This window comes from Nanorana parkeri, unplaced genomic scaffold (genome assembly GCF_000935625.1).
Source record: "Nanorana parkeri isolate BGI_ZX_2015 unplaced genomic scaffold, ASM93562v1 scaffold409, whole genome shotgun sequence".
In the NCBI taxonomy this organism is placed as follows: Eukaryota; Metazoa; Chordata; class Amphibia; order Anura; family Dicroglossidae; genus Nanorana; species Nanorana parkeri.
In genome coordinates, this window is record NW_017306677.1 from 635,975 (window position 1) to 655,188 (window position 19,214).

General features: G+C 44.5%; 1 protein-coding gene across 2 annotated transcripts in view; it reads left to right on the top strand.

Moving 5' to 3' along the window:
• Nucleotides 1-10,619, top strand: part of ZDHHC1 (zinc finger DHHC-type containing 1) — a 40,981-nt gene extending 30,362 nt beyond the window's left edge. The window contains exons 7-13 of one of the 2 annotated variants that reach the window (XM_018559643.1): nt 12-170; nt 1,865-1,980; nt 4,289-4,371; nt 5,673-5,763; nt 6,185-6,190; nt 7,673-7,778; nt 10,101-10,619. In XM_018559643.1, coding sequence (XP_018415145.1) covers nt 12-170; nt 1,865-1,980; nt 4,289-4,371; nt 5,673-5,763; nt 6,185-6,190; nt 7,673-7,778; nt 10,101-10,597 — 1,058 coding nt within the window. In that variant the 3' untranslated portion in view covers nt 10,598-10,619. The remainder of the gene's footprint in view (nt 1-11; nt 171-1,864; nt 1,981-4,288; nt 4,372-5,672; nt 5,764-6,184; nt 6,191-7,672; nt 7,779-10,100) is intronic. The other variant, XM_018559644.1, reaches the window with a different exon arrangement.
• The last annotated feature ends 8,595 nt before the right edge of the window (nt 10,620-19,214 follow it).

Consider the following 19,214-nt stretch of genomic DNA (forward strand, 5'->3'; position numbering starts at 1 on the left):
TTTTTTTCTAGGTGGGACGAACCTGTCACATGTATGGTTTGTGTTCCTTCCAGCTTGCCCAGTGGAGACCCAAGCATCCGTGATTTTGGGCCTGGCAGCTCTTGTTTCAGTAATGGGGCTCATTACTATTTTCCTGATAGGACAACTGCTGTGCTTTCACATCTACCTCTGTACGTGATAAAAAAGTGAAATTGGAATGTGTTTCATATATGTGTGTGTGTGTGTGTGTGTGTGTGTGCGGAATTGAGGTGGGGATGGGTATAAGCTTTAAGAGAACCTGTCGCTTTGCCCCGAAAGGAAAACTGATACATTCTCTTTCAGATATTTATCTAGAAATGTCTAGAAAAAAAAAGAACATTAGATGTTCACACTATTGATGCCAAATTCCAGGAAAAATTATAATTTACACACAGCAGTGGTTGTGTAAATTTTAATGAAAAAGCTGTGTGTTATGTGGTGAGGGCAGCTGCACAGTATAAAAAAAATTGCCTTGCAGCATGCCGCCTCCTACTGATTACACTGAACTTTCGGGCACGAAGGGGAGTGAGAGATGTAACGTGACCAGTGAAGGGCTATGGTCACACTTACACCCCTCTTCACTATTTGGCCATTCATTTTCTCATAGAATACAAGGCATTCTGTGCTTGGATGAGGAGCGATGATGTCACATCCTCATCTCCTCCTCTCCATCAAGTCACAGAATGCCTTGTATTCTATGAAAACAATTCACCTGACCACCTTGTGTTTGCATATTATTTCACCTATAATTTTTTAACACTATTATCTTTCTTATTTTGCATCTCCCACCCCTTACCTGTGCCCGCCCTTTCCACTACACCAAGATGATTGTTAGCACAGGTTAGAGGAAATTAGGGAACTATACAATAGCGTTTCAAGAGCTGCACTTTTTTTTGCTTGGTGCACACTTACTCGGTTATAGCATGCTAAGGTGGAAGACTTGTCTAATGCGTTTTTACCATAGTTATTAATTGATATAGCTCTACCATATTTTATTGAGTACATAGAAGTACATTAACATCAGCTTCTGTTCTTATTTCTTTGCCACAGTTATACAGAAAAACACAGTTGCAATGAATGTAGATGGCAGATAATTCATATGTCTGGATCTGTGGGAGGAAATCAGAGTAGCTGAAGGAATCTCATCCAAACATGGGGAAAAGATAAGAAATATGCATGGATAATGCCCTAGTAGCAATTAAAAAAACCAGATCTCAGCTTTGTAGGGCCACAGGGCTAAACCGAAAACCATCTTGCTGCCCAGTTCAAATCCCTGCAAGTGTGGATGTCCATTAAAATCATTGGAACACAATGCTAAACTTTTTTACAGAAATCCTTGCACTATAATGGAGTTTTATTATATGGCAATTGTAGATACAAATAGTGCTTGGTGGGCTCCTTATTCAACTAGGAATTCTTTCTGAATGCTGTGGACTCTTATTCTTAAAGCAAACCTGCATTTTAGAAACAGATGTAAGGTTATTGTCATAATAGCAATGTTTTTACATATGCATTCTTAGTTCTACTGGAGCACCCCTACGCAAATACTGACTTTCTGATAGTCAGTAATTGCAAACGTCTTCCCTAGGACTCTAGCATCCGTTTACAGAAATGCTGCAGGTCTGAGTGTGATCCTAATAATGCATGCTCTACAGCCTACATTCAGAAATTGCCCTCTAACTTGGCTCCTTGAAATGCAGACAATATTAGCAGATGTGTCAACGCTGTGATATGTTACTGTTTGTGCTTTTAGAAATGAATGTTCTTAATATGAGAAACTAAACATTTAGTTTAGTTATTGCCAGATTTTGCGTGTTAAAAACAATGTACCCTTTTTCTTTTGTAGTGTGGCATAAGCTCAGCACATATGAGTACATAATGCACCAGCGGCAGAAGCAGGAAATGAAATCAAATAGCAAGTGTCTGGAAGAGGGGAAGACGCCACCTACAGGCCATGCACAGGTAAAGTCTAAACCAGGGGCGCCCACTATTTTTTGTCTGGAGATCTACCTTTCAAATGACGAGCTCATTGAGATCTACCAACGAAAAAACACCTGCATTCAGGGGCGTGAGGGGGCGTAGGCAGGCCCCTCGCCCACAGTGCGATCGCCTGCATTAGTGCCTGTGTTCCAGTGCAGTGCGATCCGCAAAAATGCTGCGAGCACTATTTTTGCAGATCGCACTGGACCGGAATGCAGGCACTAATGTGCCTGCGTTCCGAGTGCGGGCGATCACACTGTGGGCGATGCCATTGACTTTAATACAGCTCCACACCCCCTCCCGCACCGGAACGCAGGGAGTCGGCCTGCTTACATTCCAGTACATTACAGGTCCCAGCGTCCTGTCCTCCCGTGGTGCTCGTGTGGCCGACGTTGCACATGGGGCGTCCTGCACCTTTCCATCTGCAGCGTCTGACACATTCTGCCGGCAGCCGCACGAGCACCACGGGAGCATAGCCGTAGCCAGCTCCTTTTGCGCCTGAGGCAAGGAAAAAACACAAAGTTTTTAAAATTTATTTTTTACTATTTTTTTTTAATTTTCATTATTTTTATTTATTTTAAATTTTCATAATTTTTTTTTTTTTACTCTTGGAGGGGGCTTCGTGGAAATATTAGGGATCTAAAAAGCCCCCTGATATTTCCCTTTTTAAAATAGAAAAAGAAATTGAGGATACAAAGTCCTCAATCTCTTTTTCTGCAGCCTCTATTCTAAATGAATGGAAAACACAGAGGCTTCCCATTCATTCAGAAAATATTTACTATCAAGCTGTTTCTGAATGGGGAGGAGCCTCTGTACAGAGTGCTTCTCCCCATTGAGAAACTTATGAATGAACAGGAGGTGATTTAAATCACCCCCTGTTCATTAATTTATAACTGGGGACACATAGTTATTTACTGGGGAGAGCAGCGGGGATCCAGAGAAGCGGCGGGAGGAGAGGACATGGCGATCTACCAGTGATCGCTACGCGATCGACTGGTAGATCGCGATCGACCTTGTGGGCACCCCTGGTCTAAACGATGAATATGCTAGAAGAAACCTGCTAGACTTTTAGAGTCATGTATGCAGTCCCCAAATCCAGAACACAGTGCTGCACATCATATTATTATGTTTATGATTAAACATTATAACAAAGTAAACAGCAGTCGAGGCAGAATGGATGTCCACTAGTATATACAGAACCAAAACTCACAATACAATCGCCCAAATGCTGTCTTCCCGGCTAATCAGGAAGCCGGGCAGCATGTAATTACGCGCTGCCCGGCTTTCTGATTGACCAGCTTCCAACCAATCAGGAAGCCAGGTGCCGTGAAATGATGCAGCGCCCCTGCTTTCTGATTGGTCGGGAAGCCGGCTTCATGAGGGAGGGAGCATGGAGCCGGCTTCCTGGCCAATTTAGGAAGCCGGGTGCCATGTCATTACACAGTGCCCGGCTTCCTGACCTGGTGACAAGAAGCATGGGGACGGCTTCCCTGCTACTCGGGAAGCCGTGTGGCGAGTCTTTACACGCCGCCTGGCTTCCTGAATGGGACTACTCGGTATAAAAAATATATATATTGGTACTCGATACCGAAATACCGGTATCGGTGCATCCCTATCTCTATAGGTTGAACTCGATGGATGTGTCTTTTTTTTTTAACCTGACTATGTAACGTTGCTTGGCTGTTTCAACTTTGAGTGCATAGTGAGAGGAAAAATCTGCTTCTGTGGCTAAATAGTCTAGCAGTTGTTTCTTTTTTTGTCAGACTCTGCTGACTGACTAAAGCAGCCAAACAATGGGCATCCTGAGCTTTCTCTAACTCTAAAACTAGGAAATATATTTATCGTGCACCCAGCTCCTGCCTGCGGCACCCAGGCACGTTTTTATGATGAAATTCTTCCAGTGAAGTACTGGGAATGATGAGGATCCCAGATCTGTGATGTTTTAGCACAGCGCAAGAGAGTCATCTTGCAAGATTTGGGATACTTGGTGTTCCCAGAATCTTTTTGGAAGGATTGTGACATCACTCTCTTCAGTTAAAGTTAATTTTTCTGCACAGGGGTGTTTTTTTATGGGTAAAATGCAGTGTTTTTGACATGGAAGGGTGGGCCTGTATGTTATTAGAGGACCTTGCAGTCCACTTTAGAGGCACGGAGGTAGATCCATGGCTCTCGACCTTCAAACACGCCAAGGGAGCTAGCATATGGAAAATGGTCATGTTTAACTTTTAACCTAATATTCCTTTTAGGGGTGTAGTGGTCGTACAAGTTAACATTCTGCTTTGTTCCTCAGGAGGAGAGTTATGGAGGAAGCCTCATATATACAAATCCTGAGGTACTGATTGAGGGTCCTTCATCAGGGTCACTGAACACTGAGTAAGTGAAATTCAAGCTCTGCATGTAATTAAAAAAATAAATTGTAGGTGCATATGTATAAAGGGCATGTGCATGTAAGTGTCTTTTAAATGCTTTTCTGGCCCATTTTAATTGCTCCTTTTTTTCCCTAGGTGGGAAGGAAACTGTACTTAAATGCATGATTCCCTACTTAAATATTCGCATTATCTTTTTGAAGACTTTCTCCCTTCTTTCTTCTTGTAAAACTGCAGATTTGATCACCCTGTTTAGCTGTCTTGTAGACCAGTATGTCTGTTGTCTTCTTGGTTTTCTTTAGATGTTAGCCCCGTAAGAGGGGGCAACTGAGCCCGGGAAACACGGTCGGGGTGTCGGGCGGGTGGAGCGGCCCGGGTGACAGCTGAGTCACCTGATTGCTTCTATTGTAAAGCCGACAGTCTGTTTTACAATTTGTAAAGACGCCGGGAGTCTGTTTTAAACAGGCCCGGTGCCTGTGACGTACTATGGACGTCACTGGTCACTAAGGGGTTAAATGCCTGAGGATAACAAACACTTGTATTGACTCATCTGACCACACAGATCTCCTTTCTAAATATCCTATAGCTGAACATGTATTCATTATTATAACTAGGGATGCACCAATATCAATACTAGTATCGATTCCAATACCGATTATTTGGGCGAGTACTCGTACTCGCCAAAATGCTCCGATACCTTCCCTGATACCAGAACTTCCGGTCAGAGGGACATCGCCTCTGACCAGCAGTACAGTGAGAGAACATGGAGCCGGCCAATCAGGAAGCCGGGCGGCGAGTCATTAACAACCGCCAGCCTTCCTGATATGACCCAGGAAGCCAGCTCCATGCTGATTGGCTGGGAAGCTGGCTTCCCGGCCAATCGGCTTCGAGCCAGCCAAACAGCATGGAGCCAGCTTCCCGGCCAATCAGGAAGGTGGGTAATGACCTGCCTCCAAGCTTCCTGATTGGCTGGGAAGCTGACTTGCTGGCCAAACAGCATGGAGCCGGCTTCCCCGGCAATCAAGAAGCCGGGCGGCAAGTACTGACATGCTGCCCGACTTCGCAATTTCCCGGGGAAGTCGGCTCCATGCTAGGGAAGTACCGGTATTGGTATTCGATATTGGCGAATACAGAAAGATAAATATCGGCACTCGATACCAAAATAACGGTATTGGTACATCCCTAAATGTAAGCAGTACTGATGTGTTTCATGAGTCCTTCCTGCATAAGGTCAGGTAATTGGAGATCATATGACAACATTTGCACCAAAGAAAATGTTACAATTTTGTACATTTTGTATCTTTTTAGCTCTCCTATGTCTGTAAATGCTGAAATTGCAGATGGCAACCCCGATTCAGACCATAAGCTATCACCAGCTCTACAGCAGAAGCCAAAGAAGGTAATTATTCATCACAGATCGTGTGTCTCATGCCTCACCCATTATACCCATTATCCATCGTCCCTTCAATAAGGACGATGGATAATGAATCCGGCATCAACATTGTAAATGTAGACATAGTAGCAGTCATATGGGTGTTACTACTAGAAGCTTCTGAACATCTTTTGTCATAAGATGTAACATTGTATGCATTTGTTTACATACAATTACAACTCCCAACTACAATGGGTAACATATTGTTTTATGCCAGTCTGTCTTAGAGCTGAGCGATTCCACCACACATTGCCAATGGCAGAATCAGCCAGGCAAGGGAACCACTTTATCCAATGACTCCCTCAATAGTCTGGGATGGTGCAAAACTGATCCAGCTTATGCGAATGTGGCCTGGCGGCAATCCTGTTGCTGGAAAGTTGACACCTAGAAGCAGGTTTGTCATCTGACATGGCCCTTAATGGAAACCTGTACTGAGAAACATTAAACTCTTGGAGAATACTAGTGGGTTGGCTGCCTCTGACTTCAGTGGTTCTCATTAAGACCCCATTCACACTGAGCGACATGCAAATCGCGCGACTTTGAGCGACGAGCGACATTGAGCGACGTTGAGCGACGTGTCGCGCGACATCTTCCTATTGGGCTGTATGCAATCAGGAGCAAAATCGCTCTAAAAAAGGGTCATGTAGAAGCGACAAGCTACCAGCGACGAGCTACAAGCGATATTGAGCGACATTGAGCGACGAGATGTGAACAGCTACATTGAATTGTATTGGTGAGACCCCATTCACACTGAGCGACATGGAAATCGCGCGACATTGAGCGACGAGCGACATTGAGCGACGTGTCGCGCGACTTCTTCCTATTGGGCTGTATGCAATCAGGAGCAATATCGCTCAAAATCGCTCTAAAAAAGGGTCATGTAGAAGCGACAAGCTACCAGCGACGAGCTACAAGCGATATTGAGCGACATTGAGCGACGAGATGTGAACAGCTACATTGAAATGTATTGGTGAAGCTACATAGAGCGATATAGTGCGGAAATATGAGCGATATCGCTACAAAAATCGCGCGATAAATCGCTCAATGTGAACGGGGCCTTACGGTCCCCGAAAAGTATGCAGATTAGAAATTTAGAGTGACGTCAGAAATCCTGATTCACATTCTATTTCCAGGTCAGAAAGTATTAAAGCCATTGGTTTAACGTGACAGTCGGGCAACTAGCATTTTCAGAAGGAACGGTCAGCAGTGTTAGTGTTTATATGCTATATGAGCAGCACAGTGGTGTAGTGTTTAGTACGTCTGCCTTATCCCGGTCAGGGACACTATCTGCATGGAGTTTGCATGTTCTCCCTGTGCTTGCGTGAGTTTCCTCCCACACTCCAAAGACATGCTGGAAAGTTATTTTCGGGGCATGTCTTACCTGGCTGGGGGGAGGACTGGACGAGGTCCCGGAAGGCGGCGTGCTGTTGCCGGTCCCGGTGTCGGCGGATGATATTCCGCTTCCATCGTGCGTGCGGGCGAGTGGGCGGGAGCTGCGGCCATCGGGCGTGTAGGCGGGAGCTGCGGCCGGTCTTTACATTTAAAATTCAGTTTATGTGCAGCTACCCTGAAAGTAAGACCTAGCGGATTTCTGTAATATAAGACCTACCACCGAACTAGGTCTTATTTTCGGGGTAGGTCTTATATTACAGAAATCCCTGAAGATAGCGCTAGGTCTTACTTTCGGGGTAGGTCTTACTTTTGGGGAAACACGGTTATATAGGGATGCACGGAACTGTCCGTACAGAGAAAGAAAAAAGCATTTGTTACCTAAAATTTGATGATTGATTTGCTGTCGGATAATTCCAGTTTTTCACCTGATTTTCATACCCACTGCATAACAAATTTCAGAATATTTGATTTTTATTGCCCATAGAAGAAGAAGAAAAAGAAAAGCAACAAAATATCCCCAGAAGATGCAAATAGACATGCTGGTCATGATGAGCCTGGCCATGGTGTCCTTCCAGTTCATGAGGAGAATGGTATGGCAGATGAGCAGCTAAGGGCCTCATTTATCAGATAGAACAGCTATGTTATAACCGCTATTTAGACCCAAACTTATATTGCAGAATGTGCGCTTATGTACAAAAGGAAGAATTTCACTGATTGCAATGGAGCAAAAACACACAGATCAATTTACAAATTGTGGTGTGACTAAATAGTTTGCTGTTGAGTATACGGACAGAAGATTGCCCCAAAGTAATGTTCCTTTCTAGATAATGTCCCTTGTGATTTTGTATTTTTATATTTGTTTGTACATGGTTCCTCTGCTGGGCCTATGTGTCATCTCTGAGGGTGCTAACAAACACTTTAAGATTGAGTACTTTATTGATTCAGTTGTAATTCACCCTCAAGTACCCTGAAGTGTTTCAAGTAATTCTTTCAGCAGCTCAGCTTCCTTTACTACCCTTCACAGAGCACTGGCTCTGTATTTACATTAAAGATTAGAAGTCTGGAAGGCTGCCAAGTCATTGCTGGGAGTGGGGAGCAGAGTGTGAGATCTTGATTGACTTCAGTGCTTCTGCTGTGTTCTTTGAGGTTGAATTGCCCCACAGTGCCAGCAGCTACGGGGATCAGTGAGGGCTTGTTTAACCACTTGCCGTCCGCCCGTTGTAAAAAAACGGACGGACGGCACTGCAGCATTGGTGGGTTGCCGTCTCCAGAAAATAAAAAAAAATGAAAGTAACATGTAAAAAAGTAAAATATAAAAAAAGTAAAAAAAAAAAACCCAAAATGTTTAACTCCCCCACCCCCACGTTTACGCACATATAAACACTGGTTAAAGCTCAGGTACTGATAAGAATATGTAAATGCCTAAATGTCCATAGCCTGATCATAGATCTAATACCGGGGGAGGCCAATAAGTTCTTACCCTCACCATGAGCCAGATGTGCTAGGGATCTGAAATTTAGTCCAGACTCTTCCTTCTCTACATATCCACCTCCTATGGTTACACACCTCACAACTGTGGAACAGACCTTTAATACCATCTGCGTAGAAGTATGCAGATTTGGAGGAAAACCAGCTATCAACTTCAGTAATGACTGCCTCACCATTGTGGAAACGTCTTCCCTGTAAATGTTTCTTCAGATTTGGAAACGGGAAGAAGTCTGAAGGTGCAAGGTCAGGTGAGTCATTATAGACCCTTTTTGTAAGTAATTGGTCAATATTATACCCTTGCAATCCCAAAACACTGACAACATGACCTTGCTGGATGAATGTTGCACCTTTAGCCTTTTTGGAGGAACCTAATCACGGCTCGGTATTAACCAGTTGACATCCGCGGTGTTAAACCCCCTTCCCATCCAGGCCATTTTTCAGTATTCAGCGCTGCGGTACTTTGACTGACATTTATTCCGTCATGCAAGTTAAACTTTGTCCGGCATTAAACTTTGTCCGGCATGACACCTACTCCATTTCTCTTGGCTCTAACTATAATTCACCACGACCTACACAAATTGGCATGCATAATACTATGATATCCACCTATAAACCTGCAAAAGTTCAGATCCCTAGCACATCTAGATCATGGTGAGGGTAAGAACTTATTGGCCTCCCCTCGTACAAGGCATTTAAGCAAGTTATATGATTGCTAAAAGCTTGCTGTGCAGATTATTTATACAAACTGCAGGCCGTGTTTATGATCACATCTCTCCTGCCAACATTGATTGTGTTGTGAATGGAGGTATTTTCATGATAGAAGTGTTTTAGCACAAAATCCAGAACTTGGCTTTTTCCTTGTACGGATGGCTGGAATGCAGAAAGAAGACCTGATTCAGTAACCCATGCCTGAAATAAGTGTTCGGAAGAATTTAGTGGCACATTTCAAAAGAAGCAGTATGACTTCAGCACTCTGAGGGCGGTGGACAGCAAAATAATTGAATGAAAGTTCTTTGATCTATCAAAGTCACATGGCCAGCAGAGAGAACAACACGGTTACACACCTTGGCCCAGTTTGTATGTATAGGATAGGCCTCAGTGTGCATAGCACAGGGGTTCATTACATAGAGTGCTTAGTGATATCTGCTCTCATTTATAAATGGCCCAGTGAGAAATTGCTTGTATTTACTAATGTGCCCTCTAAACATTAGACAATTGTGTTTCATTACTACTCTGTATTCTTTTGCGGCATTTTAAAAGGTCTCCTATGTAAGAATTAGTCCATCAGTCTTATTACGAATGCCTAATGTAAGGCTGTTGGACCTTCAATGTAGCCTTAACCATACTGGCAATATATTGCCACTTTAATCCAACTGTGTAATCTGTTTCAAATATAAACGTAAATCATTTTTTCTTTTTTCCAGAACTTCCAGTCTCACCAGCACCAGCTCCAAGCTTGGCCAGTAACGCTCCAAATTTCCCAGCACGATCTTTACCAGTCTTAGCTCCCATCCATCCGATTCAAGCAGCAGGACCTCCTGCAGAATATCATTCGGACTCTGCTGAGTCTATGGAGGAAATACCTGTTGCTCAAACTCATCTTGGCAGCTCCTCTATGAGTGAAAACCTCTTTCTCACCCCGAGGAGTCCCAGAAACTTAGCAAATGATTGTGAGCATGGACCGAGGCAGAGCTGGCCTGTGACTGCACAGAAGTTTGAGCTTCTTCCGAAGGCTCCCTCAGTTTTTGTCAGTGAGAGCAGTGGAGAACTTTTATCCAGTGGACTCATGTTTGAACCCAAAGCACAGGACGCTCACTGCACACGCTACAATAACATGTGGGTAGCAAAGGGAAAAGGGGGAGAGCAGGTTCTTTCCATCTCGAATGCTGAAGTTTTACCCTCCTTAAATACTAACCGGTAGTTGAATGTTTTTATATGAAGGCTTTTACTTGTTTATTATTATTAATATTATTAATAAATTCTTTTTGATATATCATTTGTAGAAGTTGTCATTTTATTAAAAAAAATTACCAATGCATATTTCATACTGGTATTGGGTCATAAATAACTACAGTGGCAAGAAAAAGTATTCAATTCACTGGTTTTCTGCAGTAATTTGCCATGAAATGGGATCTGATCCTCATCGAAGTCACAACAATAAACAAACACATTGGGTGGGAATTTATCAAGCCTGGAGCAGAAGAATCTGGAGCAGTTGCCCATGGCAACCAATCAGCTTCTCTCTTCAGTCTGTTCAGCTAAGATTTAAAAATGAAAGAGAGAAGCTGATTGGTTGCCATGTACAGCTTCTCCAGATTTTGTCTCCAGTTTTGATAAATTCCCCTTAACCCCTTCATGACTGAGGCCCTTTTTTCCATTTTTGCACCCATGTTATATTCCACATTTTAGGCCTGAAAATGACGTAAAACCCCCCAACATTATATATTTTCTGAATGCCAATGTGCTTAAGCTGAGAACACACAAACAATTCTAATTTCTCCTGTCTACTGAACACACCCAATAAACATTCACAGTGCAGGAGGAAAAGGTAAGTGAACCCGTAGACTAATTAATTACTTCAACAAAAGCTAATTGGAGAAAGTAGCTTGCACACCTGGAGTCCAAAAATGAAATGAGTTTGGAGGTGTGGTTTAGAGCTACTTTTGATTGATAAGATTTTAAGATTGCTGTTCATAAGAAGCATCAACTGATGTGAACCATGCCTCGCAAAAAAGGAGCTCGCTGAAGACATACGATCAAGAGTAGTTGCATAGTATTTGCGGACGAATAAAGACACAGGTCCATCAAGTTCAAGTGTGTGTGTGTGTATATGAGTATACGAGTCCCTGTGTAGTCTTAGTATTTAAGCGTACCTGTACCGCTGTATGTTTTACGGTCTCTGAGAAAAGGTATTTAGATGCTTTTTGAATGATTCAATACTCTCTGCTGATACCACGCTTGTGGAAGCGAGTTCCAAAATATACCCACCCTGACTGAAAAGAAGCCGCTTGTGGTAGAATCTTTTTAGTTTTAGGCGGGTGGCCTCTAGTCTTTGTTAGGGAGTTTACTGTAAAAAGTTTATTGCTGATGTTGCCATCACCACCAAACATCTTGTACATCAAAATCATGTCTCCTCTTAATCTTCTCACTTCCAGCATGAACAAGTTTACATTTAGTAACCTTGTCTCAGAGCTTAGGTCCTCTAGCCCCTTAATTTTGTTTAGTTGCCCTTCTCTGGACTCTCTCTACCTCAAGAACATCCTTTCTGTGGACTGGTGACCAAAACTGAACCGCACACTCAAGATGAGGCCGAACCAGCGATCTATAAAGTGGAAAACATTTTGTTTGTCTCTACAGTACATTCCCCTTTTAACACACGACAGTACTCTAGTAGCTTTGTTTACCGCAGCCTTACATTGTGTGTGGTTATTCAATCTGCGGTCAACTATAACCCCACATCTTTTTCCATTTCTGACTTCCCTAGTGGAGTTCCCATTAATGTGTATTCCGCTTGCCTGTTTTTAACCCCAAAATGCATTACCTTAAATTTTTCAACTGCCATGTAGTTGCCCACTCCCCTATTTTATTCAGGTCCCTCTGCAATGTAATAGAGTCTAAGCCTGTGTCTATTACCCTCCCAATTTTAGTATCATCTGCAAACACAGAAACATGGCTATTAAGACCTTCCCCAATATCATTAATAAACCTGTTAAACAGTATGGGGCCTTGGACAGAACCCTGGGGCATGCCACTCTCTACCTTAGACCAATCTGAGCATGAGCCATTTATTAATACACTGGACAGATTCCTGTAGCCAGTTCTCTAGTCATGTACACACCATAGATCTCAGCTTGTGTATTAAGTGTTTATGTGGTACTCAGCAACGCCGCCCCCCCCTTGGGACACTGACTCGCCGCTTCGGACCCCCCGGACGGACCCGTCACTCCATGGACAGCCGCTCCACCGGGCTTACAGACTCGCCGCAAAACTACGCCGCCCACCGTCTGCACACGCCGTCCACTCCAGGCCGACGTCTGCGTCATCGCATCCAGGTCAGTAACCGTCGCGGTGCCGCCCTCAGCGAATCTGCCGCTCCAGGCAAATGCCTTGTTTGCCTCGCGGCAGATACGCCCCTGGTGGTACTGTGATCGGTCCTGAAATCTCACTTCTATATGACTTTGAGTGCAATACAAAGTCGGAGAGAAGTGAGATTTCAGGACCGATCAGCTGTTCCAGGGCAGATCGGTTCTCCTGCACATACCATTTGCGATGCCGATCTGCCCGGGAACAGCTGAGAAAGCTTTCAGCTATTCACTCACTGCCATTCTGCTCCTATGGGAATAGGGGCAAATGGCAGCGAGTGAGCTGCCAGTGCTTCGGCTCAGCCGATCCAGATGTTGGTTCGGCTGAGTCGAAGTCCTTCTGCACTTTAGCTCAGTCAAACATGCAGAGCATATTCGGCCGACTGAAGTGCAGTGCGGCTGAAATCAACCGTACTGAGCCGAGGTGAATAGCCGAACGTTGTTTGGCTCACTTCACTTCGACTTGGTTATTCACTTGGCTGCCTTTGGCAGATTTGTGAATAGCCCCTATATGATAAGTGTACTAGCCCATGGCAACATATAACCAGTTTTATTATTTCCCCTGGTGACTACAGAAAAAGGAAATCTCACACTATGGGGTTTTTTCTCCCTACTACCCTACTAAAAGATGACCACAGGGTGGCGCTGTGTGATAAATGATAACCATGCCAGAGGTTCACTAAAACGTGACAGGAGGTACGCGTTTCTTTTTCAGGCATTCCCATAACATTTCATGCAGTAACATTGATCACTTATATAAGTGAAGTCAGCCAAATTAGCTTAGTGAACTGGACTTTAGTGGTATAGGAGATAAGAGATCACTCCAGCGGAGAGGAGGTTTCACAATACACTTCCAATTTACTGATACCTTCTTAGGCTGGCCATACACCTATCAACTTTTTTTCGTTCAACCCGTGGGCTGAACTAAAATAAATTGACCCGATTCCTCCATCAACACAAGCAGCGTGCCGATCGAGGAATCGCTGATGTTTACATTGTATTCTGAGAGGTGCCGCCGGCAGAATACCCGATCAGAGCAGGCAGCTCATTGGCTCATTCCAGTAGGCTCCTTGGATCAGCTGATCAAGGAATGCCGACTGCAAGGGGGCCGACAAGCCCCACTCACTGTGCGAATTTCGGCAAGTACATTAAAAACCAGCCGAAATTCGGCCATGGTAAGGGCACCTTTACTTTGGAAATAGGAATGCAGAATGACTAGCAGCCCATGTACACCTCTGTGTGTTTATGGTGAACGCGATTCAATATAGCATTTGCAACATTTTTCTGGTGGTTTGGCCCAACCCTAAAGCTAGCCACACATTTAGAGATTTTTTTTTTAGTCAAATCTAAATCTGTTAGTTTAAAAAAATCTAACAGATTCCTCCATTCACACTAATCAGCGTGGATGGTTGAATCTTCCGCTGAGGTTATTGTGTTCTGACAGCCAGTGTCAGAATACATGAATTGTGACTGCAGCTGACCGGCCACAGTCACTGTTTGGCTGAACATTTTCAGCCTGGCTTCTTTAACAAAAGTAAATTGAGTAACCAACTTTTGTCGAGCTGGCCTGCAACAAAAACAAATGACACTGTCTAACAATATATGTTAAAAACTTAGGTTTTAGTTGCACAACTTTTGCAAAATATGTGGAAGCCTCGTCAAGGCTCCTCTGTGTAGTGCGGTCCTAACGCTAATCTATGAGAGCCTCGTTATTGGAGCATCCATAGTAGTGAATACATTGAATGCAAATATGCCCAAAGGTGCTCCACTCCTCCTTAAAGGCATAGGGTTGAACTGGAGGTCCAGCACATCAAAATAGATTTCTGTAATTCTGCCTTAAATTCTAACAGTCTATGGCCAGTCATATTTGGTGTACAGAGGCAAGCCAGAGTGCATAGAGTGGGGCTGCAGTGTAGTAAAGAGCAGGTCATGTTTGTGTGCACCACCTCCTTCCCACCCTACAGCCTTGTTCACACCAAATGCAGATCCGGTCAGGTTTCTGCACACGCAGTGCAGTGGGTTGTGCCGCGTTTTGGATGCGTTTTGGATACGTTTAGGGCCAGTTTTGGTAAAAAAAAATAGCAGGTAAAATAGGGCTTGCCGCAGTTTTTTCATCCGGTCTGGATCTGGTCTGGATCCGCATGCTGCGATGTGAACTGGAGGTCAAAATACCATAGGAATACATTGGACGCTGTTTTGATCCGGTCTGCACCTGCTCTGGTCCGGATCTGCTCCGCGCTTGGTGTGAACAAGGCCTAAATGTTACTGGTTGCTAGGAGTCTGTTGGCTGCACAGTGTCATTGGTTGCTAGGGTGCTGTCAGTTGCACAGCCTACAGCATCCTAGCAACCAATGAAACTATGCAGCTGACAGCTTCCTAGCAACTGACCCTGTGCGAACCGGGGGCTGACCAACCACTGAGGAATATGGATACTCAGTCCTTAGTCAGCAGCGGCAAAAGGTGGTCAAGAACACAGGTTAAATCACACCCCCAGTGGACTGCTGGACAATAAAGGAGCTGCAGTCATCCCTCTGATCTTTCCTCCTGTCAGCACATGTACTTGTCACGGAATCTGATTGGCCTCTAGTACTTTGCCCCTCTCCTACATCTGATTGTTGGTAGGAGATTTAAACTATGCTATATATTTATCCCATTTTTTTAAATACCTTTACTTTTTTTTCATGTTAATGAATGAAGATATGAACATATGTTTGAATGTTGTATATATTCTCCAGGAGTTCAGGTTTACAGTATGTGCTGCGAGACACAAGCAGACGTTTGCTTCGTCCAGTTTTGTGACATTAGAAGAAGCGAACATCTGGTAGTGCTTGTGGATTTGTATGGTTATTGCACTCATTACAGGGTTTGCGTTGAATTAGCATATAAAACACTAGAAAGAGAGAGAGTAGAAACTAGCAAATATCTGAAAATCTGCTTCCTGGCAATTTGTTAGATCTGCCCCTTTATCGACTTCTGAAAACCACACATTTAGGTAAGGGCACCAGGCTCCTTTTTAGGAAGCTCTTTATTTCTCTTATTAGAAGAATATACAGGGAGAAATTTATCAAAACTGGAGCAGACAAAATCTGGAGCAGTTGCCCACGACAACCAAACATCTTCTCTTTTCAGTTTTTTCAGTTAAGATTTGAAAATGAAAGAGAGAAGCTGATTGGTTGTCATGCACAGCTGCTCCAGATATGGTCTGCTCCATTTTTGATAAATTCCCCTCATATTGTATAGCATTGAACAGTATCGTGCTTTAGGGCCTGTTCACATGAGATCAGGTGCTGATCAGCAGACGTGGAGCTGCTGATGCAGCGCGTTTTTGACGCGTTTTCGGTCCGGATGCTGACAGTTAATTTTTTGTCAACGTTGATGACATCATAATAAGTGGAGCAAGAATACAATTTTTTCTTTTTTTTCCCCCCTTAGCTGCATTGCGTTGCGTTTCCGTTCCGTTTTCGTTGTGTTTCATGCGCGTTCGTGCGTTTCCGGACCGTTTCCGGACCAGACAAAATGTGACATGCAGTATTTTTTCTGTTGTAAGCTGAACGGACTGCGCACGTGAGAACTGGAGCCCATAAAACACATAGGGATACATTGGGATGCATTTTGAGTGCAGCAGCGTACGGAGTCGGTCAGCACACAAAACGGACGTCGTGTGAACAGGCCCTAACAGACATCATGTCATGAACAATATTGAGGAGTACAATTGCAGTTTAAGGATCTTCTTTCTAAAGGTAAAGATTTTTTGAGTAATTTGTATAATAAGACATTTTTTTAAAGGGTAAGCACACTTTAAAATGAAGTGCATTTGTCCTTTTAGCCCCTTTAAGATGATCTCACTGATCTCTCCCTCCCCTTGCACAGATGCATACTTACCGAGTTCTGATGGGCATAGCCGCTGCTGTTTGTTTCCATCCTGTGGTAAATGTCTCCATGTCTTGGCCGTATTCACAGTACATCCCCATTGACTTCCAGCTGAGGGACAGAGGTAGGTGAGCCCCATAGAGCCACACAGGCGCCGCCAAGAGTGAGAGAAGTTTGCGACAGGATGGAAACACAGATGCCAGGCTTCTCAAAACTTGGTAAGTATGCATCTATGCAGGTGGAGGGTAGGGTCGATTAGGCAATCTTTGTTTTGAAGTGCACTTATCCTTTAACTTGTATAGACTTGGATACTATAGCTGTCAGGATACCGTGCATGGGTGTCCCCACACCGCATACAGGTATCTATACGGAAGGACCAAATGTGTGACCACACCAGACAATGCTTATAAGCATAAAGTTTAATCAACACACCGAAAACAAGTAACCACAAGCAACTAATAATAGCCAACTAAAATGCAAAACAACATAATCACACAAAAAAGGTAACAGGGCAAGTGAGCCTGGGGAGCCAAGGCAACACGGGGGGAGCCACGGGCCAGGGTACCAGGATGCAGGAAACAGGTCACAGGAACCAGGATGCAGGTAATGGCGACAATACTGTGGGCACCAGGTTCACTGCAGGGAGAGATTAAATACCCTCCAAGATCAGCACCAGGTGGTGCCTAATTGCTGACACCTGCAGGTGAGCCCTGGAAGTGCAGGACCTTGTTCCAGAGTCACAGTGCCACCTGGAGGCGCTCAGGTCCCTGACAGCCACTGGCTGCCTGGAGACACCTGCAGGGGAGCACTGGAACTGCCGGATCTACTCCAGCGCCACCTGGAGGTGTTCAGATCCCTGACAGTATCCCCTCCTTAAGGAGCGGGCTCCGGACACTCCAACAAAGACGGAAAAACAAATTCCACACAAGGCCCGCATGTCCTCCAAACTCGTCCCCCCCACAGCATGGTCCGGTGACCGGTCGAGCCGTCCTCCGCTAGGGTCGGGCAACAGGCCTAGCATCCCACCACCAGGATCCGGCAGCAAATACCATAAGCCAGCGGAAGTCCCAACATGAAAGCAATGAGCACCAGGGTTCTGCAGCGTATACTCCCCAACACTGAGGAGCTTGGGTTTCAGCAGGCGCACCACCTCTAAGCAGCCTGGGGGGTCACTAGGACCGACAGTGCGCTCAGCCAGCCACCCGGATACCCCCAAAGCAGTGGCCACCCGACCCTGGTCACCACATACTTCGGGGAACGCAGCGACACCATTTGGAAACCAGGAGGGCTCAAATGGAGCTCCCCTGTTCCCCAGGACATCACCACTACCAGGTCCGGGCTTGCGCTCATGACCACCCCAAACCCCCAGGCCCCTCGGCTGCAAGGGGCACCACCTCATCACCAAGACCAGAGCAGACAGCAAGCGAAGGTTCCTGACAGCCACTGGCTGCCTGGAGACACATGCAGGGGAGCACTGGAACTGCCGGATCTGCATCAGCGCGACCTGGAGGTGTTCAGATCCCTGACAATAGCTATACTGTAGGTATTCATTGATTTTCACTATGGACTAGGGTTTGGGAACTTATTACAATGCAATAGCTTGTGAATGTATTAAAGGAACAGTTATATTACAGAGAAGCAGAAGTAGCAGTCATTTTAGATCCCATAGATTGCAGATTTTTGAGAATTTCTGTGGGCAACCCCTAGCTTCATATGTGAGTTTAAAGGACGGAAAAGCCTTATTAAAAAGTGCTATCCATTCTGTCAGTTTGGGAACCTACATACATTTTCAGGTTTCCTAGCATAAAAAGTAACTGAATTGGTCTCCTAGTGGCACTAGCTATATCATGATCTGGTAAAACACAAAAAAGACAAACAACTGGATTACAAATATGAGGAGCGTCTGAGAGATTGGAGACAAACTCTGTGATTTATGCCAAATTGTAGTGCTTCCCCATGTCACATGCATGACACTCCCTGGTTCCTTGTGACATTTAAGACAATAGTTATTTGACATCTTCCCCATCTTGTACAACCTCACATCTGTATATTAAGTTTGATGAAAACAACTGATTTGAATCATCTTGTCTTTGGGTGAGATGACTGTGGGTAAATATACAGGACCTCTTCCCACACTCTGTTAATAAGGGAAGGTATTTCTATGTGCAACTGTGCCCTAAATGTGTCCAGTTTTGTGTCTTTGGAAGAGAGTAATTCACAATAATATTGGGAGATCAGATTTCTTTTTTTTCTGAAGAAGCAGCTTTTCAATTCATGTGGTCTAAAGCAGTGGTTCTCAACCTGTGTAACCTCAGGACCCACATTTGTCCTTTGTCATTAAGTCATGACCCAAGTCGCACTGGAATGGAACGCATGGCAAGATTTGAAAATGAAAGAGAGAAGCTGATTGGTTGTCATGCACAGCTGCTCCAGATATGGTCTGCTCCATTTTTGATAAATTCCCCTCATATTGTATAGCATTGAACAGTATCGTGCTTTAGGGCCTGTTCACATGAGATCAGGTGCTGATCAGCAGACGTGGAGCTGCTGATGCAGCGCGTTTTTGACGCGTTTTCGGTCCGGATG